At 46.2% G+C, this 27,464-nt stretch overlaps 1 protein-coding gene across 1 annotated transcript in view; it reads right to left on the bottom strand.

The window, feature by feature from the left end:
* The window catches only part of sema3bl (sema domain, immunoglobulin domain (Ig), short basic domain, secreted, (semaphorin) 3bl), a 139,975-nt gene extending 115,849 nt beyond the window's left edge, over positions 1–24,126 (bottom strand). The window contains exon 1 of the mRNA XM_055648015.1: positions 23,694–24,126. Coding sequence (XP_055503990.1) covers positions 23,694–23,811 — 118 coding nt within the window. The 5' untranslated portion in view covers positions 23,812–24,126. The remainder of the gene's footprint in view (positions 1–23,693) is intronic.
* Positions 24,127–27,464: the final 3,338 nt, after the last annotated feature.

Below are 27,464 nucleotides of genomic sequence, written 5' to 3'. Positions count from 1 at the left end.
AATAATGAATTTGTACCTCGACAATCGGCAAGCCAGTCCACGTTATTGCGAGAGATAGTGCACGGCGCTCCGTTGCCGAGGGAGCATTAGGGTTGTACGGGTCAGTTCCAGAACCTGGTGGCTGCAGGAAAATCGTAAATCTGGTGGTGCGAGTCTTCAGGCTTCTGCACTTCCTGCCTGGTAGCAGTAGCGGGAAGTGGGCACGGTAGTGGGGATCCATGATGATCAATGCAGTCTTCTCGAGGCAGGGTGCTTTCAATGGTGGGGACGGCAGGGCCGTGGTGGACTGGGCTGAGTCCACCACTTGAATTGGTCAGGCATAGAAGGACAAGGACCAAGTTCTGGAAGGTGGGATTCACGGAGGTAGGTGACCACTAGTTAACATGAACAATGTGGGCCAAATGGAAAATTTCCATTTTGAATAACACTATGAAGACCAACATTTTAATTTGGGGGGGTGGTGGGACTGAACAATTGCTGGCCTCAACACACCCTGTATGGTCCAGTGGAAATTCAAGGAAGAGATCTCCATACATGGAGGGATATGGAATATATGCAGGCAGATAAGAGTTGGTCTTGGCGGCATGGTCATTGTGGGCCATTTAACCCGTTTCTGTTCTGTGTATGGTCACACAAGCGGTAGTTGCTGCCTTACAGCCACCAGAGACCCCGGTTCGATCCCGACTACGGGTGTTATCTGTGTGTAGTTTGTAAATTCTCCCTGTGACCTGCGTGGGTTTTCTCCAGGTGCTCCGGTTTCCTCCCACACTTTAAACACGTACAGGTTTGTAGGCTAATTAGCTTTGGTAAAGTGTAAATTGTCCCTAGTGTGTGTGTGTAGGAAATTGTTAGTGTACGGGTGATCGCTGGTCAGCACGGACATGGCAGGCCGAAGGATCCATTTCCCTGCTGTATCTCTAAACTAAATTAAACTACAGTTCTATGTTCCGTTTCCAGAGAACGTCATCACATGGGATGAGCAGGGGAAGCAATGGGCCAAAGGGCCTGTTTCCCTGCTGAGTGACTATACCTCAACAATACGATTCAGAGTCAAACGTCAAACCCAGTGCCAAGCTTGGCCCTCAACACAGTTGTCAGGAACAAGCTTATTTCCCTTGGACGTGCAAATTACTGTCCAAGGAGTCTGGGAGAAAAATTAGAGAGGATTAATTACCAACCTGCAAAAAACTTTTGTCATCCCTCAAGTGCTTCTAATTTTAAACATCTGTGGTATATGTAGACCACCCAGGTAGATGCAGTGGCAAGAATATAATCTAGGTGCAATTAACCTTCAACTAAACTTGTGAACATACGAGCAGTGAAAGACCATTTCACCACCTCCCCCCTCCCAGAGTCTGTTCGCAACTCAAGTGATATCACGACTGATTTCTAGCCCAAAGCCATATGCTCTCCCATTTCCACATATCCCTTAATCTCTTAAATACATACGGTTGGGCCCCGCACACTTTAAAAAGAAAGAATTATAGCAGAAACCAACAGTCCCAAAGATACAGAAACAAAGAACCGCAGATGCTGGTTTACATCAAAGTTAGATACCAAGTGCTGGGGTTACTCTGCGGGTCAGGCAGCATCTTTGGAGAAAAAGGAAAAGGTGACTTTTCGGGTCGAGACCCTTTACGATGTATGTAGATGACGTAGTTGTTACCTGCCCTGATTTATCTTTTCTCGCCTCCAGCTCTTTCCTTTCCCCACCCACCAACCCTTACTTCAGTTTAATGAAGGGTCCCGACCCAAAATGTAATCTATCCTTTGTCTCCAGATACCGCCGGACCCGTTGAGTTCGTCTAGCACTTGGCGTCTATGTTTAGTCCCAAAGATACTCCAGGTGATGGGAACATGCACCAAGTTAGTGCCCATATTTCTCAATTTCTTGGAGCCCGATGATTTATTAACTTATACAGTTTTGTTTCACGATGTTGGAAAGAATTCTCCTCCTGGGAGCTTGGGCCTGGTTGTTTGCGTTTCTTTGCTGGTTACATTTTAGGACAGAGTGCTTGGATTGATTTAGATAGCCTGGCCCATAACCAAGTAGTAAACAGCGTTCGATATCACCCTTTGATCAGTACAAGAGTTGGCATGGCCCGGAACACTTTGGGCCAAAAAGGAGATATTGAGAAAATGTCTCCACTTTTCCCAAGTACGTAGCACGAGCTGGAATAGCACCAAAAAAATGGATTAAGATTATGCCGCATGGAATTATCACCAAGATTGATGCTTTGAAGAAGACCTAATCCAAAATTCACCAGGACAAGAATTTTCACCATTGCTGTGTTAAGAGTCAATCAATCATCTGACGAAGCTGAACCATCACTTGCGAACCTGAAACATCACTCACGATAGACACAATATGCTGGAGTAGCTCAACAAGTCGGGCAGCATCTCCAAAGAAAAAGAACAGATGATATTTGGGGCGGAGACCCTTCTCCAGACTGAGAGTCAGGGGCGAGGGAAACCAGAGGTAAAGGCAGGAAAGGTGGAGCCCACAATAGTCCATTGTTGGCTGCGGAGGAGGAGGAGGAGGTGATACCGAGGGGATACGAACAGTAACACTAGCAGGATGACTAGGGTGGGGGAGGGACAGAGCAAGAGGGAATGCAAGGGTTATGTGAAATAAGAAAAATCTACATTCATACCGCTGAATTGTAAGCTGCCCAAGCAAAATACGAGGAGCTGTTTCTCCAATATGTGAGCGGCGCACTCTGACATCACGTACCCATGTTCTCCAGGGATGCTGCCTGACCTGCCGAGTTACTCCAGCACTTTGTGGCCTTTCCAGTGCACAGATCTCCCCATGATGATGTGTTTCCACAAGGTGCTCTAATATTCTCTCACAGGCAACATGGTGGCGCAGCAGGTCGAGCTGCTGCCTTACAATGCCAGAGACCCGGGTTCAATCCTGACCTTAGATGCCCTCCAAGTAGAGTTACATACATAGATACGTAGACAATATGTGCAGGAGCAGGCCATTCGGCCCTTCGAGCCAGCACCGCCCTTTAATGTGATCAAGGTTGATCATCCCCAATCAGTACCCCGTTCCTGCCTTCTCCCCATACCCCTTGATTCTGCTAGCCCTAGGAGCTCTATCTAACTCTCTTTTGAATGCATCCAGTGAATCGGCCTCACTGCCTTCTGAGGCAGAGAATTCCACAAATTCACAACTCTGTGCGAAAAGGTTTTTCCTCATCTCAGTTCTAAATGGCCTACCCCTTATTCTTAAACTGCGGCCCCTGGTTCTGGACTCCCCCAACATCGGGAACATGTTTCCTGCATCTAGCTTGTCCAATCCCTTAATTATTTTATTTGTTTCTATAAGATACCCTCTCATCCTTCTAAATTCAAGTGAATACAAGCCCAGTCGCTCCATTCTTTCATCATATGACAGTCCCGCCATCCCGGGAATTAACCACGTGAGCCTACGCTGCACTCCCTCAAAAGCAGGTATGTCCTTCCTCAAATTAGGAGACCAAAACTGCACCCAATACTCCAGCTGTGGTCTCACCAGGGCCCTGTACAACTGCAGAAGGACCTCTTTGCTCCTAGACTCAACTCCTCTCGGTATGAAGGCCAACATGCCATTCGCTTTCTTCACTGCCTGTTGCACCTGCATGCTTACTTTCAGTGATTGATGTCCAAGGACACCCAGGTCTCGTAGTACGTCCCCTTTTCCTAACCCAACACCATTCAGATATTAATCTGTCTTCCCGTTCTTGCCACCAAAGTGGATAACCTTACAATTATCCACATTATACTGCATCTGCCATGCATCTGCCCACTATAATGCACGAGTGGGTGTGAAAGTGGGATAACAGAATTATGTTAATGGGTGATCGATGGTTGGCATGGACTCAGTGGGCTGAAGGGCCAATTTCCATATAGCACCTTTTAATCAATCCTAAAGGTCCCACCTCACAACTACAATCGGTCTGAAGAAGAGCCCCACACAAAACACCAACTATCCATTCCCTCCACAGATACTGCCCGACCTGTTTAGTTCCTCCAGCACTTTGTCTTTAGCCATTTGTAATTTCGCTGGATTTACCATCTTTTGCCTTTAGCTAGACTACACTCTACTCCCTTATCCTGTATCTATACACAGTGGATGGCTTGATTGTAATCATGTATAATCTTTACGCTGCCTGGATAGCACAGCTTTTCACTGTACCTCTATGCATGTGACAACAATAAACTAAACTAACACTCAACTACCTGCTGTGCCACAGTGCTAAACTAAACGGCAATTGCAAATTGCCCCTAGTGTAGGCGGGGCGGTGGGAGATTGAGGGAAGTTTTAACATGTGTGCGAATGAACAGGGTTACAGAGAAATGGCTGGAAACATGGATAGACTCATTGAGCTGAAGAGCCTTCTTCTGTGTTGCAAGGAAATATGGGAAATATGAGATGCCAGGAGCAGTGACTTTGTGAACTGATAATCGGCAGCTGCATATGTTTGGAATCACAGGCTTCAAATTCTTGGACAGCTTGGTGGAAAATAATAAATACTGAATATCTGATTTCAAAGGATGAAATGCTGCAAATACTCAGCAGACCAGGCTGCATCTGTGGGTAAAGTTAACATTTCAAGTCGAAGACCTTCTGTTGAACCTGGAAAAGGAATTATTTCAGATTGATGATCCTTCTTCAGAACCGAGAGGTGCAGGGTAGAAGCATGTCCTATAATGGAAGTGATGGGCAAGGGGGGGGGGGGGGGCAGATTGAATGACATAGATTGTGGTGGAGACTTAAGGAACTGCAGATGCTGGAATCTTGTGTAAAACGCAAAGTGCTGGAGTAATCCAGAGCGTCAGGCAGCGTTTGCGGAGGGAATGTACAGGCGATGTTTCAGATCCCGACTGCATGGATTGTCACCGAGTGTTCCGGTTTACTCACACATTCCAAAGACATTCAGGTTTGTTGGTTAATTGACTGCTGTAATTTTTCCTGTGTGTAGGATCGGACTAGTGTATGGGTGATCATTGGTCGGTGGGCTGAAGGGCCTGTTTTTATGCTGTGTCTCTAAATCAAACTAAACTTCTAACACAAACAGGATGGGTTGGCTATCTGAACTTGTTGTATGCAGTGTTAGGTCTACCACAAGCCAGCTAAAATCATGGGGATGGATTGAGAGACCCCTACTGTACACCAAATAATAATGGGAGTTTGCCTTTGTGTAACACCTTTAATGCAGTAAAACAGCAAATCCATACACATTTGTTTACCACAACAAGGGAACTATATGATCAAGATATAGATACTGAACAGAAAGCTACTGAACAGAACAATTCATTAGCTACGGATGAAGTGCCACAAGACTGGACGTTGGCTAATGTTGTGCCTCTATTTAAGAAGGGCTGCAAGGGAAATCCTGTGAACAAGTTACTGGAGAGGATTCAGAGGGATATGATATGAATGCATTTGGATAGTCAGCATGGTTTTGTACGTGGGAGGTCATGTTTTACAAATCTGATTTTTTATTTGAAGTAGTAACTAAAAAGGTTGATAAAGGCAATACATTTTGTCCAGAGATACTGCCTTCCCTGCTGAGTTACTCACGCATTTTGTGCCTATCTTTGGTACCAACACCTGCAGTTCATTTTTATTGCATTTGCCATATTATTCAGGTTTTGGTCACCCTGTTACAGGAACAATGTTAAACTGAAAAGGGTGCAGAGACGAGTTACGGGGCTCAAGGAACCGGGGGCCTGAGCTACAGGGAGAAGTTGAGCAGGCCAGGACATTATTCCTTGGAGTGCAGGAGTGATCTTATAGAGTTGTATTCCCGACGAATAGATCGGGTGAATGCACGGAATGTATTATCCAGAGTAGGGGGAAAACTTTGTATATGCAAAGGGTGGTGGGTGTATGCAACGTGCTGCCAGAGGAGGTAGTTGAGGTAGATACTATCTCAACTAGTTTAAGAACATTTAGACAAGTACATGGACAGGGTTGGTTTAGAAGGATATGGACCAAATGCAGGCAGGTGGGGCTAGTGTAGATGGACTTGTCGGTCAGTGTGGACAAGTTGGGCCGAAGGGCCTGTTTACGCACTTTATGATTCTAGTGCAAAGACTATAAAAAAAATTTAAAGTGCACATATAAGAGACGATGTATTCGAGAGAAGTGAGGGAATGGGATTGCTCCCAGAACCATCAGGGACTCGATGGGTTGAATGGCCTATTTCATGGAAATAGTATGAAATGTGGTCATCCAACCCACAGGGGGATTGCAGAGTATTTGACAGATGTAGATTGAATGGATTTTCTAAAGCTCCATATTCTCAGTTGGAAATTGGCTCCATGACAAGTTTTACTTGTGTGTCCGAGTTGAACACGAGACAATTCAGTGTCGTCGTGCTTCCATTCCATTCCTCCTCCCCGCTGGAGAGTCAGACTGCTGACACGGCCCTTCAGCCCAGTCACTTCCCACATCCAACAAACGACTTCCTCAATAACAGAACTAGTGCGTTTAATTGTCTCATTTTGTCGGATGCATTTCCTGCATCAAATTATTCCGTAGCCTTATTTTTAGCAAGTCTTAAAAATATCGTCCTTGCGTCATCAGTCAGAGGCCGATGTCAGGAAATCCTTCAGAGGGGTGAACCCCCGAAAAGCACCTGGTCCTGATGGCATACCCGGTCGTGTTCTAAAAACCTGTGCGGACCAACTGGTGGGAGATTTTACGGACATTTTCAACCTCTCACTTCTGAGGTCTGATGTCCCCACCTGCTTTAAAAGGGCATCAATTATACCGGTGCCCAAGAAGAGCAAGGTGACGTGCCTCAATGACTATTGACCAGTGGCAGTAACGCCGGTGGTGATGAAGTGCTTTGCGAGGTTGATCATGGAGCAAATCAACTCCCTACCCTGGACGATAACAAACAACGGTGGACCCGCTGGCCTCCACCACTGGACACTTGGACAACAAAAACTCATATGTCGTGTTATTCATCGCAGCTCGGCACAAACAGATCAAAACGGTGGAAACTGCAGAACTGGGTCTCTGCGCATCCCTCTGCAACTGATCCTCGTCATCCAATAGTCTGTTCGTAGAAATGTGTCAGCCTCGATAACAATCGCATGGGAGCACCTCAAGGCTGTGCTCAGCCCCCTGCTGTATGGTAGCAAACCAGCGCAATCAAGTTCGCTGGCCCACTCAATCACCATGGGGAAACCAAGGAAACTGATTGTGCCACTTTGGAACACCAGGGAACTGATTGTAGGGAAGGGGGGAGGGGGACCCACATCCCCATTTATATCATCGGGTCGATGGTTGAAAAGGTCAAGAGCTTCAAATTCCTGGTCGTGCACATCTCTGAAGATCTTTCCTGGTCCGAGAACACTAACGCAATTATCAAAAAAGCTCATCAGCGCCTCTACTTCCTGAGAAGATTATGGAGAGTCGGATTGTCAAGGAGGACTTTCTCTAACTTCTACAGGTGCACAGTAGAGAGCATGCTGACCGGTTGCATCGTGGCTTGGTTCAGCAATTTGAGCGCCCTGGAGAGGAAAAGACTACAAAAAGTAGTAAACACTGCCCAGTCCATCATTGGCTCTGACCTTCCTTCCATCGAGGAGATCTATCACAGTCGCTGCCTCAAAAAGGCTGGCAGTATCCTCAAAGACCCACACCATCCTGGCCACACATTCATCTCCCTGCTACCTTCAGGTAGAGGTACAGGAGCCCGAAGACTGCAACAACCAGGTTCAGGAATAGCTACTTCCCCACAGCCATCAGGCTATTAAACCTGGCTCAGACAAAACTCTGATTATTAATAACCCATTTCTGTTATTTGCACTTTACCAGTTAATTTATTCATGTGTGTGTATATATTTATATCATGGTATATGGACACGTTTATCTGTTTTGTAGTAAATGCCTACTATTTTCTGTGTGCTTAAGGAAAGCAAGAGTTTCATTGTCCTATACAGGGACACATGACAATAAACTCACTTGAACTTGAACTTGAGCACTGATATTTACAGCATTGAGGAAAGATTCAGGCTGAAGTGAACGCTGAGCATGACCCCTACTCAGGGCTCTTCTGAGAGTGTTCTTTAGGAACAAGGATAGACCAGAAAAAAAAGTTGATAAAAGATTTGACACCCAAAGATTGATTTTGACAGAAGGTAGATACAAAATGCTGGAGTAACTCAACAGGTCTGGCAGCATCTCTAGAGAAAAGGAATAGGTGGCATTTCAGGTCGAGACCCTTCTTCAGATTGTGAGTCAGGGGAGAGGGAAACTGAAAAGGTACACAGAATAAACGAATGAAAGGTTTGCAAAAGGACAAATCAAAGCCAGCAACGATGATCAAGGATAGTTGGAGCCCACAATGGTCCATTGTTGGCTGTGGAGAAGGTGATAACCAGTGGATACAAACAGTGAAATTAAGCAGGACGACAGTGAAACTAGTAGGATGACTAGGGTGGGGAAAGGACAGAGAGAGAGGGAATGCAAGGGTTACTTGAAGTTAGAGAAATCAATATTCATACCGCTGGGTTGTAAGTTGCCCAAGCGAAATACGAGTTGCTGTTCCTCCAATGTGTGTTTGGCCTCATTTGTCTCCCTTCATGATTTTGACAGATTAGGCGGAGGAATGTTGTTCCCCTTAGCAGATGTTTCAAGGACTAGAGTCACGGTCTAAATTCTTGGATGGAAGGGCATGCAGAGTGATTAAAGGGTTGTCAGAGCAAATTCAAATTGGGGGTTTTGCAAAGAAATTCATTTGGGTCCAGGGTAAATAATGTATAAGAAAAGAGATTAATTTGCTGCGCTCCCCTCCACAGTCTGACAGTGTACTCCGCTTTTAGCCAAAATAACACAAAGCGCTGGAGTAACTCAACGGAACGAGCAGCATTTCTGGAGAGCATGGATAGGTGACGTTTCTTCTTCCGAAGAAGGGACCCGACACAAAAGGTCACATATCTATGTTCTCCAGGGATGCTGCCTGACCTGCTGATTTACTCCAGCATTGTGGCTTTTATTGTTAAAAACAGCATCTGCAGTTCCTGGTTTCTATACTCTGATTTTATTTCAGATTTCTAGCATCTGCAGTATTTTGCTTTGAGTTCTGCCTTAAGCAATACGAATCTCTTCACCATAATCATTTAAAAAGTGGGTGATGCTGTTCATATCACACTGTGGGAGCAGAAACTGGCTATGCTTCAACATCATTTAATTGACTGTAATGTGCTGCATGACCTCTTACAGTCAAGAACATCGTTTACATAGTCATAGAGTGTGGAAACAGGCCCTTTGACCCAACTTGCCCGCACCAACCAACATACCCCATCTAAACTAGTCCCACCTACCACATTTGGCCCATATCCTGCTAAACCTGTCCTATCCATGTACCCGTCTAAATGTTTCTTAAACGTTGCGATAGTTCGTGCAAGTTTCCTTTAGGTGGGAATTCTCATTAAAAAAAAAAAAAAGAGATTAGTTAAACTTTTGGAAAAAAAAAAAATCCAAAACTTTCTGGGTCAAATTGGATTTTCTTTCAAAGAGGCAACACAGCTCAAAGGGGGTAGAATGGCGTCTGTCTGGTTTGTTGCTTTTAAGATTAAATGGCAGCCCGGGTAGGATAGTGCAAGCCAATTGTGGCTTCAAGGAAACAGTTTCACCATTTGGCACCTACAATTCATGTTCTGAATTCAGACAAGGATTTTGGCAAATGATGATTACAGGAAATTAGCTTTATGTTACAATTCAGGCAGTTCTCACAGACCCAATCTGCAGAGTGAAGAAGTGTTTCTCCCAAATGGTAATTGCACACATTTTCGACAGACAATTTGGATCCAATTGACGTGGCTTCACGGAAGTTCATAAGTTCATGTCATAGGAACAGAATTAGGCCGTTGAATCTACTCTGCCATTCAATCATGGCTGATCTATCTCTTCCCCTCAACACCATTCTTCTGCCTTCTCCCCGTAACCTTTGACACCGTTCTAATGAAGAATCTGTCAATCTATGCCTTAAACATACCCAATAACTTGGCCTCCACTGCCATCTGTGGCAATGAATTCCACAGATTCACCAACCTCTGACTAAAGAAATTCCTGCTCATCTCCTTTTTAAATGGACATCCTTTTATTCCGAGGCCATGGTCTCTGGTCCAATACTCCCCTACAAGAGAAAACATCCTCTTCCACATCCACTCTATCCAGGCCTTTCACTGTTTGGTAAGTTTCAATAAAGTCCCCCCCCTCATCCTTCTAAATTCCAGCGAGTACAAGCTCATTGCTGTCAAACGCTTATCGTACATTAACCCAATCATGCCCGGGATCATTCTCCTCTGGACCCTCTCCAATGCCAGCATTCCACAAAGGATATCCATGGGGCCCAAAGGGTCCAAGAATACTTTGGCTGGTTCTCACCTGAAAATGTATTGGCCTGATCTCCAGATAAGCAAGTGGAGGGAGCTGTCTTAACGTAGGGGCAAATGGAGTGGTCTTCCTTGACACATGAGCAGATGGGAGGATATTCTCATATTAACTTTAAATTGTGAGAAAACTGTCCACTGCCCTAAATCAGGTGGAATTCAGATGAAAGATTATCAAACTGAAGCATTCACTCTCCACAGATGCTGCCCGACCTGCTGTCTATTTCCATTTTTTTTTATTTTTGGTCTCCAGCATTTGCAGTTTTTTCGCTTGTATAATTTGGGGACGGCAGTCCACCTGGGAAGGAGTAGGAAGGAACTGCAGATGCGGTTAGATAAGAGACAAAATGCTGGAGGAACTCAGCGGGTCAGGCAGCATCTCTGGAGAAAAGGAATAGGCGACGTTTCAGGTCGGGACCTTTCATCTGTTTTTGTATGTTGTCTCAGTCTATCTCCCTAGGATGCTGCAGCAAACAAGATGTCGATTGTTTCTGTACCTCACTCTACCTGTGAACATGACAATAGACTCCACTTGACTAAAGCTTGATTAGATTATTGTTACTTTGCAGGTTGTGGGAGCTCCTTGTGTAGAGTCAACCCTACATATCCAACACTTCTACACGTATATATTTCATTGGCTGCAGAAAGCTTTAGGGTGCCCAATGTTATGAAATGTACTGTGGAAATATTCTGGGTAGTAATCTAGGAAGTGGCCAGATTAAGCCAGTCGCAACCTTTAGACAATTCTTCTTGAAACTATGAAATTAGAGGAAACCAAATTCACATCAATAAACAGACAAGAACAAAGACAATTGTGGGAACTTTTTTTTTGGCTGAGGAATACTGAGTTCTGGGTAAAGGGGCAGCCATTCAGGATTAAGATGCAAGACATTTATTCACACGTAGTGGGACGCTTTGGCATTCTCTGTCCCAGAGGAGCAACTGGGAATATATTTAAGGCTGCAATCGACAGAGCTTTGGAAGGAAATGCAGATGCTGGTTTACACCGGAGATTGACAAAAAAAAAAGTTGGAGTGACTCAGCGGATTAGGCAGCATCTCGGAAGAAAAGGAATGGGCGGTGTTTCAGGTCACGACAATTTTTCTGACTGAGAGTCAGGGGAAGGAAAAGATATAGAAGGTGAATAGAACAAATGAATGAGGGATTTGCAAAAATGATCTAGGAAAGGTGGAGCCCACAATGGTCCACTGTTGGCTCTGGGGTAGGTGTAGGTTGCCGAACCCCGTCCTAGATGTTTGGCCTCATTGTGGTCCTCCCCATGCTTTACAACCGATTCACCTGGTTAGTTTTATCTCCGGCTGCTTCATGTTGTCGGCGGCTGCACATCCAACCAAGAAAGAAGAGAAGAGAAGAGATGCGACCGCACTCACAGCCGCCAACTGACGCACTTCCCCAGACTGCACAGATCGTTGTGATGTGGCGCAAAAAGACAAACTGTGCAGCGACTGAAGACAGCGTGAGAATTCTGTCATCAGTGTGAGAATTGGCTGAAATGCCTGACTCTCACGCTCAAAGCGTGAGTTGCAGGCCTGTCTAAGGCCATGATGTGACAACAGACGCATGGGAGACACATACACGAAGACACACACAGGGAGACAAACACACACACACACACACACACAGGGAGACAAACACACACCTTTCCTTCCCCCCCTCCATCCTCCCCCTCCCTCCCTCTATCCTCCCCACCCCTCTCTTTGCCTCCATCCCTCCCTTTTTTTCTTTCTCTCTCCCTCCCCTCCCTCTTTCCCCGGCCGCGCAAATGGGGAGTCTGGCAGGGAAGGTGCAGCATGGATTGGTGGCGTTGGCGTTGCCGTGTGAGTTGAAGGGCAGGAGGGAGGGAGGGAGCGAGGTTGCCGCAGCAGCCAGAAGCGCAGCGCTCGCAGATAGCGCACAAAAGCGCTGACACCCGCTGCCTGGGACCGACGCGCTTTCCCAATCCGTACAGATCACTGTCATGTGGCGCAAAGAGACAAACTGTGCAGCAAAGATCCTATAGCTCTGCTACAGCTCCGCTATAGGATGTTTGCTGTGCAGGGACTGAAGACAGCCTGTCAGCGTGAGAATTCTGTCGTCAGCGTGAGAGTTGGCTGAAATGCGTGAGTGTCACGCTCAAAGCGTGAGAGTTGGCAGCCCTGGAGAAAGTACAACTCTCTACAAACAGCGAACCTGGATCTCCCCCCCCCCCCCCCCCCCCCCCCCCCCCCCCCACAGGAGACAGGACCTGGCGCTGCCTCCGTTTATCTTTACCCCTCAGGTTTCCATTTAAAGACTCTAGTATATTGCTTCTTCTAATTCTTCATATTAAAATGTAACAGTGTCATACAACACAAATACAGGCCCTCTGGCCCACCAAGTCCACACTGACCATCAAACACTGAAGAAGTTTGAACAAGTCTGAAGAAGGGTCTTGACCAGAAATATCACCCATTCCTTCTCACCAGAGATGCTGCCTGTCCCGCTGAGTTACTCCAGCATTTTGTGTCTACCCATTTACACTAAAGCTACACGAATCCCATTGTTTCCCTCATTCTCATCAACTCCCCCTACCACCCATCTACACATCTGCAGTAATTTACGGTGGCCAATTAACCTACCAACCTTTGGGATGCAGGAGGAAATCTAAATCACCAAAGTGGTAAACCACACTGCCACAGGGAAGACTGTGCAGACAGCACCCACAGACAGGATTGAACCCGGGTCTCCGCTACACTGAGTTGGCACCTCTATTTTTCACTGTACTCCAGTACATGCAAGAATAATAAACTAAACTGTACAATTAGACAGAATGTCCTGTCAGTGCTCATGAGTCTATTACTCTGACTGTCTGGCTTTTCCCTTCCCCACTGTGTCTCGGAGCCAGGCCCGACACCGCAAGCCAGACCCCTGTTGCGTTGATGTTGCCCATTTTTCCATTCCTTGTAAAATGATATCGAAGAGAATTATCTCCCCACAAGTGGCTGATTCACATTGAATCTGCAAGTCGTGACCTTCCACCTTCCTCACTGGAGACCCACGGATTATCTTTAATCGGACTTTACCTTGCACTAAACAATATTCCCTTTATCTTGTGTTGGCACACTGCAGACAACTTGATAGTATTGATGTATACCCTTTCTGCTGACTCTATATCACACAACAAAAGGGAGACACAATGATGCACCAGTACAGTTGCTGCCTTACAGCACCAGAGAGACCCGGGTTCGATCCTGACCATGGGAGCTGTCTGTGCGGAGTTTGTAAGTTCTCCCCGTGACCACGTGGGTTTTTTCCCGTTGCTCTCCCACACTCCAAAGGCGTACAGGTTTGTAGGTCAATTAGGTTCTGTTAATTGTAAATTGTCCCTAGTGTGTAGGATAGGGCCAGTGTACAAGGTGATTGTTGGTTGGTGTGGACTCGAAGGGCCGAAGATCCAGTTTCCACACTGTATCTCTAAAGGTGAATCGGACAATACCCTAGCTTGTGGCTTAATGTACGAGGAGTGTATGAAGGCTCTGGGCCTGTAGTGCGGGGTGATCGCTGGTCGGCAAGGAGTGGACTCGGTGGGCGGAAGGGTCCGATTCCATGCTGTATCTCTAAAATCCAAAGAATAATCTTTTCACTGTAACCTCTGTACAGGTGATGACAAACTAAACTAAAGTCAACAGTTTGCATCACTGGCGCTGGTGTGTTATAAATGGGAGTGGAATTAGAAGGGCTGGTGTCCCAAACTGTAACTGTTAGTGGCGGCTGGCCTGCTGAACACAATGACAATAAATCGAGCCGCTGTTCATTTATTGTCCTCTGCTGATTTTTAGGCCGGTTCTACACACAACACAAGAACAAGGCTCAAGAGGGTCACAGTGTATCGCATCTCACATCCTGTAATTACAGAGAGCCGCAGCAGTTAGCAGCTCGTTGGGAAATATATCAGATGCGTTTTAATGAAAGGGCCATAAAAAAAAAAATACACATGGCACAACAAATATGGAGTTACAAACATTAGTGGAGTACGTTACATAGACCGCTGGGATGGTCACGCCATTACTGAGGAAGCTTGAAAGGATACAGAGAACACAGTGGAATTAAGAGCTGAACACTCCAGGGTGTTTTAAAGCAAAATAGTTTAACTTCTCTATGAATACGGTAGGCTTAAACATTTCCATCAATCATCGAGAAGGCCAGAAAAAAGAAAAAAAACCCATATTATACTTTAGGTAGTTTGGAGTCCATTGCGACATTCCATTGTTCATACGTACATTAGTTGTAGGGGCTGAATTAGGCCATTCAGCCCATCGAGTCTAATCATGGCCGTACTATCCTTCCCTCAACCCCATTCTCCTCCCAACAACCCCCGACACCCAGACTAACCAAGAATCTATCAATCTCCACCTTACAAATATCCTTTGACGGCCTCCGCAGCCGTCTGTGGCAATGAATTCCCTGTTACCGAGTCACAATGTAAATTATATAACAATTATATGTGGGAATTGTCAGCTTTCAGTAGGGGGGGGGCTTTGACAAAGTGAACAATGGGTAAGGCAACTATGGAGCGAAGGAAAAATGGTGGCACAGTTAGTAGCTCTGCTGCCCCCACTGTTCCACTGACCTGGGTTTGATCCCGACCTCCAGCATTGACTGTGTAGAGTTTTCACGTCCCTCCTGTGACTTCACCAGTGTCCTCGGGGTGCTACGGTTTCATTGCCATACTCCAAATAAACCGTGTGGACGGGTAGGTAGCTATAAATTACTCCTTGCACGCAGTTGCGTTGAGTTGAGTGTCACGTGCACCGAGGAACAGTGGAAAGCTTTTTGTTGCATTCTAACCAGTCAGCGGAAAGACTATACATGATTACAATCGTGCCGTCCACAATGTACAGATACAGGATAAAGGGAATAACATTTAGTGCCAGATAAAGCCAGTAAAGTCCGATTATGAATGGTCCGAGGGTTTCAAATGAGGTAGATAGTAGTTTAGGACCGTTCTCTAGTTGTTGGTGGGATGGGTCATTTGCCTGATAATAGTTGGGAAGAAACAGACCCTGAATCTGGGCCTAGATGTCGGGTGGGGGCGGCGAGGAGATTGAGGGGAATATGGGGAGAATAAATTGGGTCCGGCACGATTAGTGTAAACGTTTCCGTAACAGTTGGCGTGGATGTAGTGGGCTTAAAGACTTGTTTCCATGCTGTATCTCTCCATGACTCTGTTAGCAAAGTTCAGTGGGTCATCACAGGTGACTGACCATAACTAGGTTAACCATGGGCCATCTGAGCAAGACCAAAGACCCACCAGGCCCACAGACAAACGTATTAGAATTAACAAAGTAACTAAGACGTCCAGGCATTAGCCTCAACAATTGCATCATTAAATAGCACATCATGCTGAAGGAATTCCATGTCCTCTGTTGAAAGCGTAAATAGTTGCGCCTCTCTCTGGTGCATTGAACCATGCTGATCGGGAGGTGTAGGGGACACGTTCCACCATTCCCTGCAACCTGCAAATGGATATGTGTGGCCGCTGTGTCTGGTACAGAGGTGGGAATGAGGGGGGGATTGGGGGAGGCGGCGTGACCTACCATTGATATGCGTCCAGGAACAGTACGTTAACACACACACACCACCAGTTTATGCAACAACAGTTTGTTTATTTAGAAAGCCTTGGCATTAAAAGGCATCTTGCTCATAATGAATGAATTAGCCCTTGGCTTGCACCCAACAACTGCAATGCTGTAAGCTGGCAAGCCAAACACAAAAGGAAGAGAAAATTCACAAAAGGTTATCTCCCATTTATACTTATGCCCCAGCGAGCAGACAGTGGTCTCCATGGGTATTCCCCGTTGCTTGGGAATTCCTCTTAGTTTAGTTCAGAGATACAGCATGGAAACAGGCCCTACGGCCCACTGAGGCCACGCCGACCATCAACCACCCTTACCTTTAGAAAAGAGATGAGAAGGAAATTCTTTAGTCAGAGGGTGGTGAACCAGAGGAATTCATTGCCACATCCGGCTGTAGAGGCCAAGTCGATGGATATTTTTAAGGCGGGGATTGACAAATTCTTGATTAGTACGGGTGTCAGGGGTTATGGGGCGAAGGCAGGAGAATGGGATTGAGAGGGAAAGAGAGATCAGCCCTGATTGAATGGCGTAGATTTGATGGGCTAATGGGCCTAAATCTGGTCCTAGAACTTGTGAACTAGTTCGATCCTACACACTAGGGACAATTTTACAGACGGTGGGACTACAAACCTACCTAGTACTTGCACGTCTTTGGATATTAAATTTCCCAGGAAAGTAAATCATTTGAACTGCCCTAACGCAGGAGATTGTGTACAGGTTTATACACAGCAGGCTCCCATGAACAGATAGGGAGGTTAGGATCATAGACATTGTGTCAACCTTCTATGAGCAAGTTGGGTCTGAATCCAAAGGACCATGTCTCCAAGGATTTCTTGCATCTTAATCTTTAGACTTTAGAGATGCAGTGTAGAAACAGCCCCTTCGGCCCACCGAGTCTGCGCCGTCCAGCCATTCCCCTACACTAGTTTTACCCAACGCACTAGGGACAATTTTACAGCAGCCAATTGACCTACAAACCTGTATTTCTTTGAAACCGGAGCACCCGTAGAAAACCCACATGGACTCAGGGAGAACGTACAAACTCCGTACAGACAACACCCGAGATCAGGATCGAACCCAGGTTTCTAGCGCTGTTCATTGTCAGTTACAGTCACATGCAATGCTGCCACGTGTGACTGTTGCCCTAGTTTGCCTGTTGAGAGCAGAAGATAAAACTGCTCAATTAACTTTTTGTAACTTTATTGGCGCCAGAAATGAGGCTAAACCCGTGTCCTGCCTAGGTGAGGTCTGCTGTATGACTTTACTGGGTTCTATGCAAAATAAAGCATTTCTGCCTAGAACTGTACCTGGGTACATATGACGATAAAGTATCATAGAATTCATTAATGTTTCCATCAACTTTAGTTTCCCTGGATAAATCTGAATGCTACAGAATCAGATCCTCACGAGCACCAAAGGACAATCCTGCCCCCCCTCCTCCTCTCCCCTCCCCCCCTCTTCCTCTCCTCCTCTTTCCCCCCCCCCCCCCCCCCTCCCCCCCCCCCCCCCCCCCCCCCTCTCACACACCTCACACTCCTCTCTGCAAAACACACTCTGCAAAAGCACTTCTCATCTCATGGAAGAAGTCATTATGCCATCTATTGGGAGTCACAAACTTCACTTCAGTGGTCGAGTGTTACCGGAAGAGTCGACAGGCTCGTGAAGAATTGCATTTTGTGCCATTGCCCACCGGGAAAGCAATCCACAGCCAAAATTAATAATTTTTAAAAAAGGAAGAGGAAGTGAGGAAATGGATTACAAGTGTCTTTACACTGGCATTCATCCTACGTACAGAGTCAGACACACAAATAATACAGCCACATGCACGCAGGGATACACATGTACATGTCCAACCTCCAAATAAGCTCTGGACAACATAGACTTGGGTGCTTAAGAAGGAACTGCAGATGCTGGAAAATCGAAGGTAGACAAAAATGCTGGAGAAACTCAGCGGGCGAGGCAGCATCTATAGATCTGAAGTGGTGTTGGGTAAATTGAATGGATTAAAGGCCGATAAATCCCCAGGGCCAGATAGGCTGCATCCCAGAGTACTTAAGGAAGTAGCTCCAGAAATAGTGGATGCATTAGTAATAATCTTTCAAAACTCTTTAGATTCTGGAGTAGTTCCTGAAGATTGGCGGGTAGCAAACGTAACCCCACTTTTTAAAGAAGGGAGGGAGACAGAAAATGGGGAATTACAGACCAGTTAGTCTAACATCGGTAGTGGGGAAACTGCTAGAGTCAGTTATTAAAGATGGGATAGCAGCACATTTGGAAAGTGGTGAAATCATTGGACAAAGTCAGCATGGATTTACGAAAGGTAAATCATGTCTGACGAATCTTATAGAATTTTTCGAGGATGTAACTAGTAGCGTGGATAGGGGAGAACTAGTGGATGTGGTGTATCTGGACTTCCAGAAGGCTTTCGACAAGGTCCCACATAAGAGATTAGTATACAAACTTAAAGCACAAGGCATTGGGGGTTCAGTATTGATGTGGATAGAGAACTGGCTGGCAAACAGGAAGCAAAGAGTAGGAGTAAACGGGTCCTTTTCACAATGGCAGGCAGTGATTAGTGGGGTACCCCAAGGCTCAGTACTGGGACCCCAGCTATTTACAATATATATTAATGATCTGGATGAGGGAATTGAAGGCAATATCTCCAAGTTTGCGGATGACACTAAGCTGGGGGGCAGTGTTAGCTGTGTGGAGGATGCTAGGAGACTGCAAGGTGACTTGGATAGGCTGGGTGAGTGGGCAAATGTTTGGCAGATGCAGTATAATGTGGATAAATGTGAGGTTATCCATTTTGGTGGCAAAAACAGGAAAGCAGACTATTATCTAAATGGTGGCCGATTGGGAAAGGGGGAGATGCAGCGAGACCTGGGTGTCATGGTACACCAGTCATTGAAGGTAGGCATGCAGGTACAGCAGGCAGTAAAGAAAGCGAATGGTATGTTAGCTTTCATTGCAAAAGGATTTGAGTATAGGAGCAGGGAGGTTCTACTGCAGTTGTACAGGGTCTTGGTGAGACCACACCTGGAGTATTGCGTACAGTTTTGGTCTCCAAATCTGAGGAAGGACATTATTGCCATAGAGGGAGCAGAGACGGTTCACCAGACTGATTCCTGGGATGTCAGGACTGTCTTATGAAGAAAGACTGGATAGACTTGGTTTATACTCTCTAGAATTTAGAAGATTGAGAGGGGATCTTATAGAAACTTACAAAATTCTTAAGGGGTTGGACAGGCTAGATGCAGGAAGATTGTTCCCGCTGTTAGGGAAGTCCAGGACAAGGGGTCACAGCTTAAGGATAAAGGGAAAATCCTTTAAAACTGAGATGAGAAGAACTTTTTTCACACAGAGAGTGGTGAATCTCTGGAACTCTCTGCCACAGAGGGTAGTTGTGGCCAGTTCATTGGCTATATTTAAGAGGGAGTTAGATGTGGCCCTTGTGGCTAAGGGGATCAGGGGGTATGGAGAGAAGGCAGGTACGGGATACTGAGTTGGATGATCAGCCATGATCATATTGAATGGCGGTGCAGGCTCGAAGGGCCGAATGGCCTACTCCTGCACCTAATTTCTATGTTTCTAGATGCTGCCTCACCCGCTGAGTTTCTCCAGCATTTTTGTCTACCATAGACTTAGTTGCTGGTGCACTTAGGTGCATTGGTTTTGTCTTTTTGCACTATTATTGTTTGTTTATTTACACACACACACCAATATATTACACAAACTTAACTTTTTTCTTGTTTATTATATTGTTTACGGAATGCCATGTTGACATATTTTATTGTGCTACCGCAAGTAAGAATTTCACTGTTCTATCTGGGACATATGACAATAAAACACTCTTGATAAATATATATACATATACATAGTCACACATGGGCATGGACATATACACTCACATACACTGTGCTCATTCACATAGCATCAGCTCCAACTACATCAACCGACTCCAACTGGTCCAGAACGCAGCCGCCCGACTCATCACCCACACCAAATCCTGGCATCACATCACTCCAGTCCTCAAACAACTTTACTGTCTTCCCATCTCCCACCGGATCACCTACAAAATCCTGATCCTCACCTACAAAGCCCTCCACCATCTGGCCCCCCCACATCTCACTGACCTCCTCTCCCCCTACCAACCCTCACGGTCCCTCAGATCCACATCAGCTGGTCTCCTCTCCATCCACAAGTCCAACCTCCGCAGTTTTGGGGACAGAGCCTTCTCCAGGGCAGCTCCCAGGCTCTGGAACTCCCTCCCCCAACTGATCCGCAATTCCGTGTCCCTCACCATCTTCCAGTCCCGCCTCAAGACCCATCTCTTCACCTTTGCCTACCCTTAGCCCCACGTCCACCTCCCTTTTCATCTGTGCATTAATTGCCTCATACTGTGTTGTGTATTGAATTCTGTATTTACTTTGTGTACTAGTCATGTCTCTACTATTTATTTCATTCCCCTTACATGTTTTTCCTCTACCTGCTAAATTTTTGTAAGGTGTCCTTGAGGCTCTTGAAAGGCGCCCATAAATAAAATGTATTATTATTATACATGTATACGTAAGCAGATACACACGAATGGGTGACGTTTCGGGTCAAGATCCTTCTTCACACCCATTCCTTCTCCCCAGGGATGCTGCCTGTCCCACTGAGTTACTCCAGCATTGTGTGCCTATGTTTGGTTTGAACCAGCATCTGCAATTCCTTCCCAAACATTTTAGGTTACTCAGTCTTCATCATTCCACATCAAACTACAATGCATGTCATACATTGGCCACAAATTCTAACCATCTGTGTGGGATCTTCTCAAAAGCCTTCCGAAAATCCAAACACACACCACAACCACTGGTTCCTCCTCAGCTGTAGTACGAGCTACTTCTTCCAAAACACTCCAATAGATTATTCAAAGATGATTTTACTCAGCGATCTTCTTGTACACACGAACTGCTTGGCACCTTGCTTAGTTTAGTTTAATTTAGAGATACAGCACAGAAACTGGCCCCTTGAACCCCCACCCCCCGAGTCCGCGCCGACCAGCGATCCCCGCACACTATCCTACATACTAGGGACAATTTACAATTTTTAACAAAGCCAATTAGCCTACAAACCTGTACATCTTTGGAGTGTGGGAGGAAACCAGAGTACCTAGGGAAAACCAATGTGGTTTAGTTTATGGTCACATGTACAGTGTAAAGTTTTTGTTGCGTGCTAACCAGTGAGCAGAAAGACTATACATGATTACAAATAAGCCCCCCCACAATGTACAAATACAGGATAAAGGGAACAATGTTGAGTGTAAAATAAAATCCAGTAAATTCCGATTAAAGACAGTCCAAGGATCTCCGATGAGGTAGATAGTAGCTCAGGACCGCTCTCCAGTTGTTGATGGTTCAGTTGCCAGACAAGAAACCGTGATGTATATAACAATAAATTAACATTCTTCCTTGTGGTTCAGATGGAGCCAACATTTTAATTAAAAGGGTTAAAGCTGCAATTGACCCAGTCCCTGGGCATACGGTGAAAACAGTATTAGTAGGAGCAAGGAACTGGACAAAGCTGGTTTACAAAAAAGGCACAAAGCGCCATAGAGTCATACAGTGTGGAATTGGGTCCTTATGCCCAACTTGCTCACGTCAACCAATGTTCCAACTACACTAATCCCACCTGCCTGCATTTGGTCCATACCCTTCTAAACCTATCCTGTCCATGTACCTGTCCAAATGTTTCTTAAACATTGTGATAGTACCTGCCTCAACTGGCAGCTCATTCCATATACCTACCATCCTTTGTGTAAAAACGTTGCCCCTCAGGTTCCTATTAAATCTTTCCCCCTTCACCTTAAACCTATGTCCCTTGGTCCTTGATTCTCCTAGTCTGGGTCAAAGGCTTAGTGCATCTACCCTGTCTATTCCCCTCATGGTTTTATACACTTCTGCAAGATCACCCCGGTGGGAATCGGGGTCTGGTCCAAAGATCTTATAGCTATAAGATCTTTGGTCTGGTCTACCAGGTCCTCGAGGATGGCTGCAGGAGGTGCCCCCAGGGAACAACAGTGGAGACAGGCCCTTCTGCCCAACTTGCCCACACCGACCAACCTGCCTCATCTACACTAGTCCCATCTGCCTGCGTTTGGCCCATATCATTCGAAACATGTTTATCTAATCATTTTGTTTTTTGCTCAAGGTTCCAGCCTCTGCAGGATCATGTGTTTCCACATCCGTGAATTGTGTTGGGGTTTATTGGGAAAGAAACACTTTTTTTTAAAACTACTTTTAAATGTCCCAAAGTGCCTTACAATTAACTACACAATCTAATTGCTCCATTTAAATCGAAATTAGGGCAAATCACGCTGTAATTAAGTGTAGATGCACACACATATGCTCTCACACGCACACACTCTCTCACACACCAACACCAACTCACACAGTTCAAACGTTACATCTTCTGACCCTCATTTTTAAACACGTCACAAATTAGGAACGGCAGATGCAACCGCACTGGGAAATGATATACAGTGTTAAGGAGCCCGCAAGACTCTGCACAATTCAGGTGGGAAGCTCTCTCTCTCTCTCTCTAGACGGTGCACGGGAATGATGATATGCAGATGTTACCAGCTGGGGGAGAGATGACGGACTCGCCACTCTAAACGTGTCACCCCACCACGGGGGAATTTCGTGGAATGGAAAGTCAGTCCGTCCTTTCCCACTTCAGACAGCCAGCGCTCTTGGCATTCAGTGTAGTGTATCTATAGTTGAGCTTCACTGAAGGCTGTTTCTCTGTAATCTACTTCCCCGGTCCGTCCGTCTCTGACCCACACTTGTCCAGAACTTCCCCAGTAGTCTGGAGTGCCGGCGGCTCTGCACCTTCCCAGCCGGTCACGCCTCAACTCTGATAGTTGGAGTAGCGGCAGCGGTAGAGCTGCTGCCTCACGGCGACAGAGAGCCGGGTTCGATCCTGACCTCGGGTGCTGTCTGCTGTCTATACGGAGTTTGCACGTTCTCGCTGTGATCGCGTAGGTTTTCTCCCACATCCCGTTAATTTGCCCGGGTGAAATTGCCCTAGTGTGTAGCTTAGAAAGTGGGCTAACACGTGAACAGGTGTGGTCGGTGGGCTGAAGGGCCTGTTTCCATACTATATCTCTAAACTAAAGTAGTCAGGCGAGGCAGACCGATCTAAAAACACTAACCACATCCATCTGACACTGTCCCTTTATAGTAGTCGCGTGGGAAAAAATATTATCTGTTTTTCTATAAACAAGAGATCATCAAAGGAAGAAAACTAAAAAGCTCTTAACAACCGCGTCCGATCACAATCTTTACCCAATATCCTTGAAAGATCAGGCAGATTCACTGGTCAATTTCATATCGATTTCATTCATTTCAAACCGGTTACATTAGGCAGTTGATCACAGATTGCTGCGATATATATCATCCGTTTATCATTAATAATTCCATTAAAAACTCACAATATTCTTTAGATAATAAATCCGATTCCGGTTATAAATGCAGTGTTGCGAATTTAACCCGAGCAGTCTAAAAGTCATGAAGTGTACAACTTATTAAATTTGGGGTATTTAGTCAACCTAACTCTCACCCCACCACCGCGCACCCAAGAGAAAGAAAACCAACAGATACAATGCATGTAAAGGCAATACATTAATTCACGTACCTTTATAAGTCAGCTTGAGTCTGGGAATGTTCACTTTAGCCCCCACGCCCCACAGATTAATAATATTCCAAAAGAGCAGCGTGTCCAGAGCTCCAGTCAGTGATGTTGCAGCCTTCATGGTTTTATTTTAGAATAGTGAGAATTCAAGTGTTGCAATGTGACAAATTCTTCCTGTTTATACTGTGGGAAAACCAACACCTCCCGAGTCGGTGTGGTCACAGGTGTTGAGTTTGTCTCAGTGAGAGTCCCGGCATCAAGGATCACCAAACTTTGCTGCTTAAATCCCAAGGTTGGGCGGCTTAAGCACGGCCGGCGATCCCTGGGCTGATATTGGGCGAGCGAGGCGCCCCTGTCTCGCTATTGAGCTTTTATACAATATTCGCGCCGCCCCTCCCAGTCCCCTACACCCAGGGTGACGCCTCCCCTTCTCTCTCCATTCACCCCCTCGAACCGCGGCTAACAAACAGCCACACCATCTCCTCCATTTAATTCCATATAACTCTCCGCCCCTCTGGAAAACCCGCGCAGGTTGTTCACATTTGATAAAGACCCAGTTCTGCACAAAAATAAAGCGGCGCGGGCGGCTGAAGTTTCATTAGGTCTTCGAGTGCAGGTGAGATAGTGTCAAGAGTGTTTTATTGTCATGTGTGTTGTGTCCCAGACAGAACAATGATATTCTTACTTGCAGCAGCACAACAGAATATGTAAGCATGATACTCTGTAAACAATATAATAAACGAGAACAAATGTTCAGTGTTTTTCTATAATGATAATAATAATTCGTAGGGAGGAACTGCAGATGCTGGTTTATACCGACTATAGACACAAAGTGCTGGAGTAACAGTGTTGTTAGATCATTCTGACCCATATATCACCCACCAAGTCCGTGCCAACCAGCGATCACGCCATACACTAACACTATCCTGCACACTAGAGACAATTTACTATTTTATCAAAGTCAATTAATCTACAAACCTGCACTTTGGGAGGAATGTGGAGCACCCGGAGAAAACCCACTCGGGCGCAGGGAGAGCGTGCAAACCCGGGACTCTGGTGCTGTCAGGCAGCAACTTTACCGCTGCTCCTCCTCTGTGTTCTACTGCCTGCGTGATTGATTTGAAATAAATGAAATCGATATGAAATTGGCCAGTGAGTCATAGAGTGATACAGCGTGGAAACAGGCCCATCTTGCCCACACCGACCGACCTATCCCATCTACGCTGGTCCCGCCTGCCTGCGTTTGGTTCATATCCCTCTAATCATGTCCTATCCATGCACCTGTCTAATTGCTTCTTGAACGTTGCGATAGCACCTGCCTCAACTACCTCGAACGGCAGCTCGTTCCATACATCCACCACACTTTGGGTGAAAACGCTACCCCTCATTAAATGGGAACCTGAGAGGTAAGAATAGACAGACGCTCTCTTTTTACACTCTCTGTAAAAAAATTGCTCCGCACATATGCGTTAGACACTCTCCCCCTTGGAGACTGATGGACGACCAGAGAGAAGTTTGTAAAATTATTAGAGGCTTATAGAGGATAAACAGTCAGAATCTTTATCTCAAGGTGCGAATGTCGCGCTGAGAAATGTCAAATACCAGAGGGCATAGGGTTTAAGTCAGAGGGGCAAAGTCCTCTCCTACCCCCCCCCCCCCACCTCTCTTTTCCCTTCTTCCCCCCTTCTTCCCCCCTCCCCCTCTTCTTCCCCCTCCCCCCTTCTTCCCCCTTCTCCCCCCCCCCCCCCCCCCCCCCTTCCCCCCCTCCCCCCTCTCTCTCCCCCCCTTCTTCCCCCCCCCCCCCCCCCCCCTCCCTTTCCCCCCCCCATGTCCCCTCGCAGCTTTACAATTCACGCCTCCTTTCTTTATCTTACACCCTTTTGTCTCCTTTTCACCATGGACTTTTTGACACTTACTCCACCTATTGCCCGTCTCCCCTCCACCTCACATACACCCGCACTAGACTTTGTCCCACCACCACCTCTGTATTTTATATTTCATCTTCTTCCCCCCCCCCCCCCCTTATTCCAACTGGTCTGAAGAAGGGTCCTGACTTGAAACATCGCCTGTTAATTTCCTCCTAGATGCTGCCCGACCCACTGAGTTCCTCCATCACTATGCTGTTTTCGCAAGAAATTGCAGCCCAGACCACCACATAAGCCGGCCTCCCTTCCATTGATTCCATTTGCACTTCACGCTGCCTCGTCAAGGCCACCAGCATCATAAATGACCAGTCTCACCCCGGTCACTCCCTCTTCTCCCCTCTCCCATCAGGTACAGAAAACGCACACCTCCAGATTCAGGGACAGCTTCTTCCCAGCTGTTATCGGCAATTGACCCATCCTCTCATCAGTAAGAGAGCAGTCCTGACCCCCTATCTACCTCATTGGAGACCCTCAGACTATCTTTAATAGGACTTAAGCAGATTTTTTCTTGCACTAAATGTACCATGTATGCTTTACCTGTGTACTGTAAATGGCTTGATTGTAATCATGTACAGTCTTTGACTGGCGAGGGCGCAAACAAAAGCTTTTCACTGTACCTCGGTACACGTGACAATAATAAACGAAACCAACTCAAGAAGGAGATCCACAAGGTCACAGGGTGAAAGTGCAAACTCCACACCAACATTACCGGAGGTGAGAATCGAACGCGAGTCGTTGAAGCTGTTGTGGTGACAGCGCTTCTAGATACGCCGCTGTGGGAGATAGGTGAACGCAGTGGGGTTTTTCATCTGTCACCCCCACCCCTTGAAGACTCGACCCTCTGCTGCAAATGGTGGTTCAGGAAGTTCAATAGTCAAAAGTGTTTAATTGTCAGATATACTGACTAGTTTAGATTAGTTGAGAGATACAGCGTGGAAACAGGCCCTTCGACCCAGTGCCTGCGCCGACCAGCGATCCCCACACATTAGTTCTACCCTCCACACTAGAGACAATTTACAATTTACAGAAGCCACTTTACATACAAACCCGCACCCAGAGGAAAATCGTGGCCACAGGGAGAACGTACCCATAGACAGGATCGAACCTTGTTCTCTGGCCCTATGATGCAGCAACTCTACCACTGCGTCACCGTGCAGCCCTATGGAACAATTAAATTCTTGCTTGCAGCAATAAACTAATAACCACAAAACTTGTGTCAATAACCGGAAACTCCTTAGTGCAACCAAAGGCAGTCACTAGAAGCTCACGCCCATGGTTAGTGCATGTAGTGTTGAACAGCATTGTTTGATCTATTTGGATAGAATGCAACACCTTGCTTTTCACTGAACCTCAGTACACGAGACAATAATAAACCTAGACCTAGTGCTCAAGAGCCTGAAGGTTGTTTGGAAGATGCTATTATTGAACCTGGTGGTCTCGGTTTACAAGAGGAAACAGCTATCTCCGCACGATTGTGTTCCATCAAAGGCGGAGTTAGGTCAGAAGTCAGCGATGGTATGGGGAACAGCCTAGAGGGAACGAATGGCCTCATCATACTTTTTTCTGGTCGCCGCTGGATTTTCACCATTTTGAAAATTTTCGGCGATCTGCTGTGACTATGACGGGTGCCGGCAAGTCGCCGAAAAAATCACGTAAGTGGGACAGGCCCTTTAGTGTGTGGGGACCGCTGGTCAGCGTGAACTCGGTGAGCCACAGGGGCTGTTTCCGTGCTGTATCTCTAAACTAAACTAAACTAAATACAAGAAATATTAGTTTATCTCTGACTGCTTTCGCAAAGACTTGGTGTTCCAAAGTGCTCAACGCTCAACTCAGCGAAGTGGTATTGAAG

The sequence above is a fragment of the Leucoraja erinacea genome, chromosome 16 (genome assembly GCF_028641065.1).
Source record: "Leucoraja erinacea ecotype New England chromosome 16, Leri_hhj_1, whole genome shotgun sequence".
Classification (NCBI taxonomy): Eukaryota; Metazoa; Chordata; class Chondrichthyes; order Rajiformes; family Rajidae; genus Leucoraja; species Leucoraja erinaceus.
Note: the sequence above shows the minus strand (reverse complement) of the source record. Positions and strands in the feature narration are given on the sequence as shown.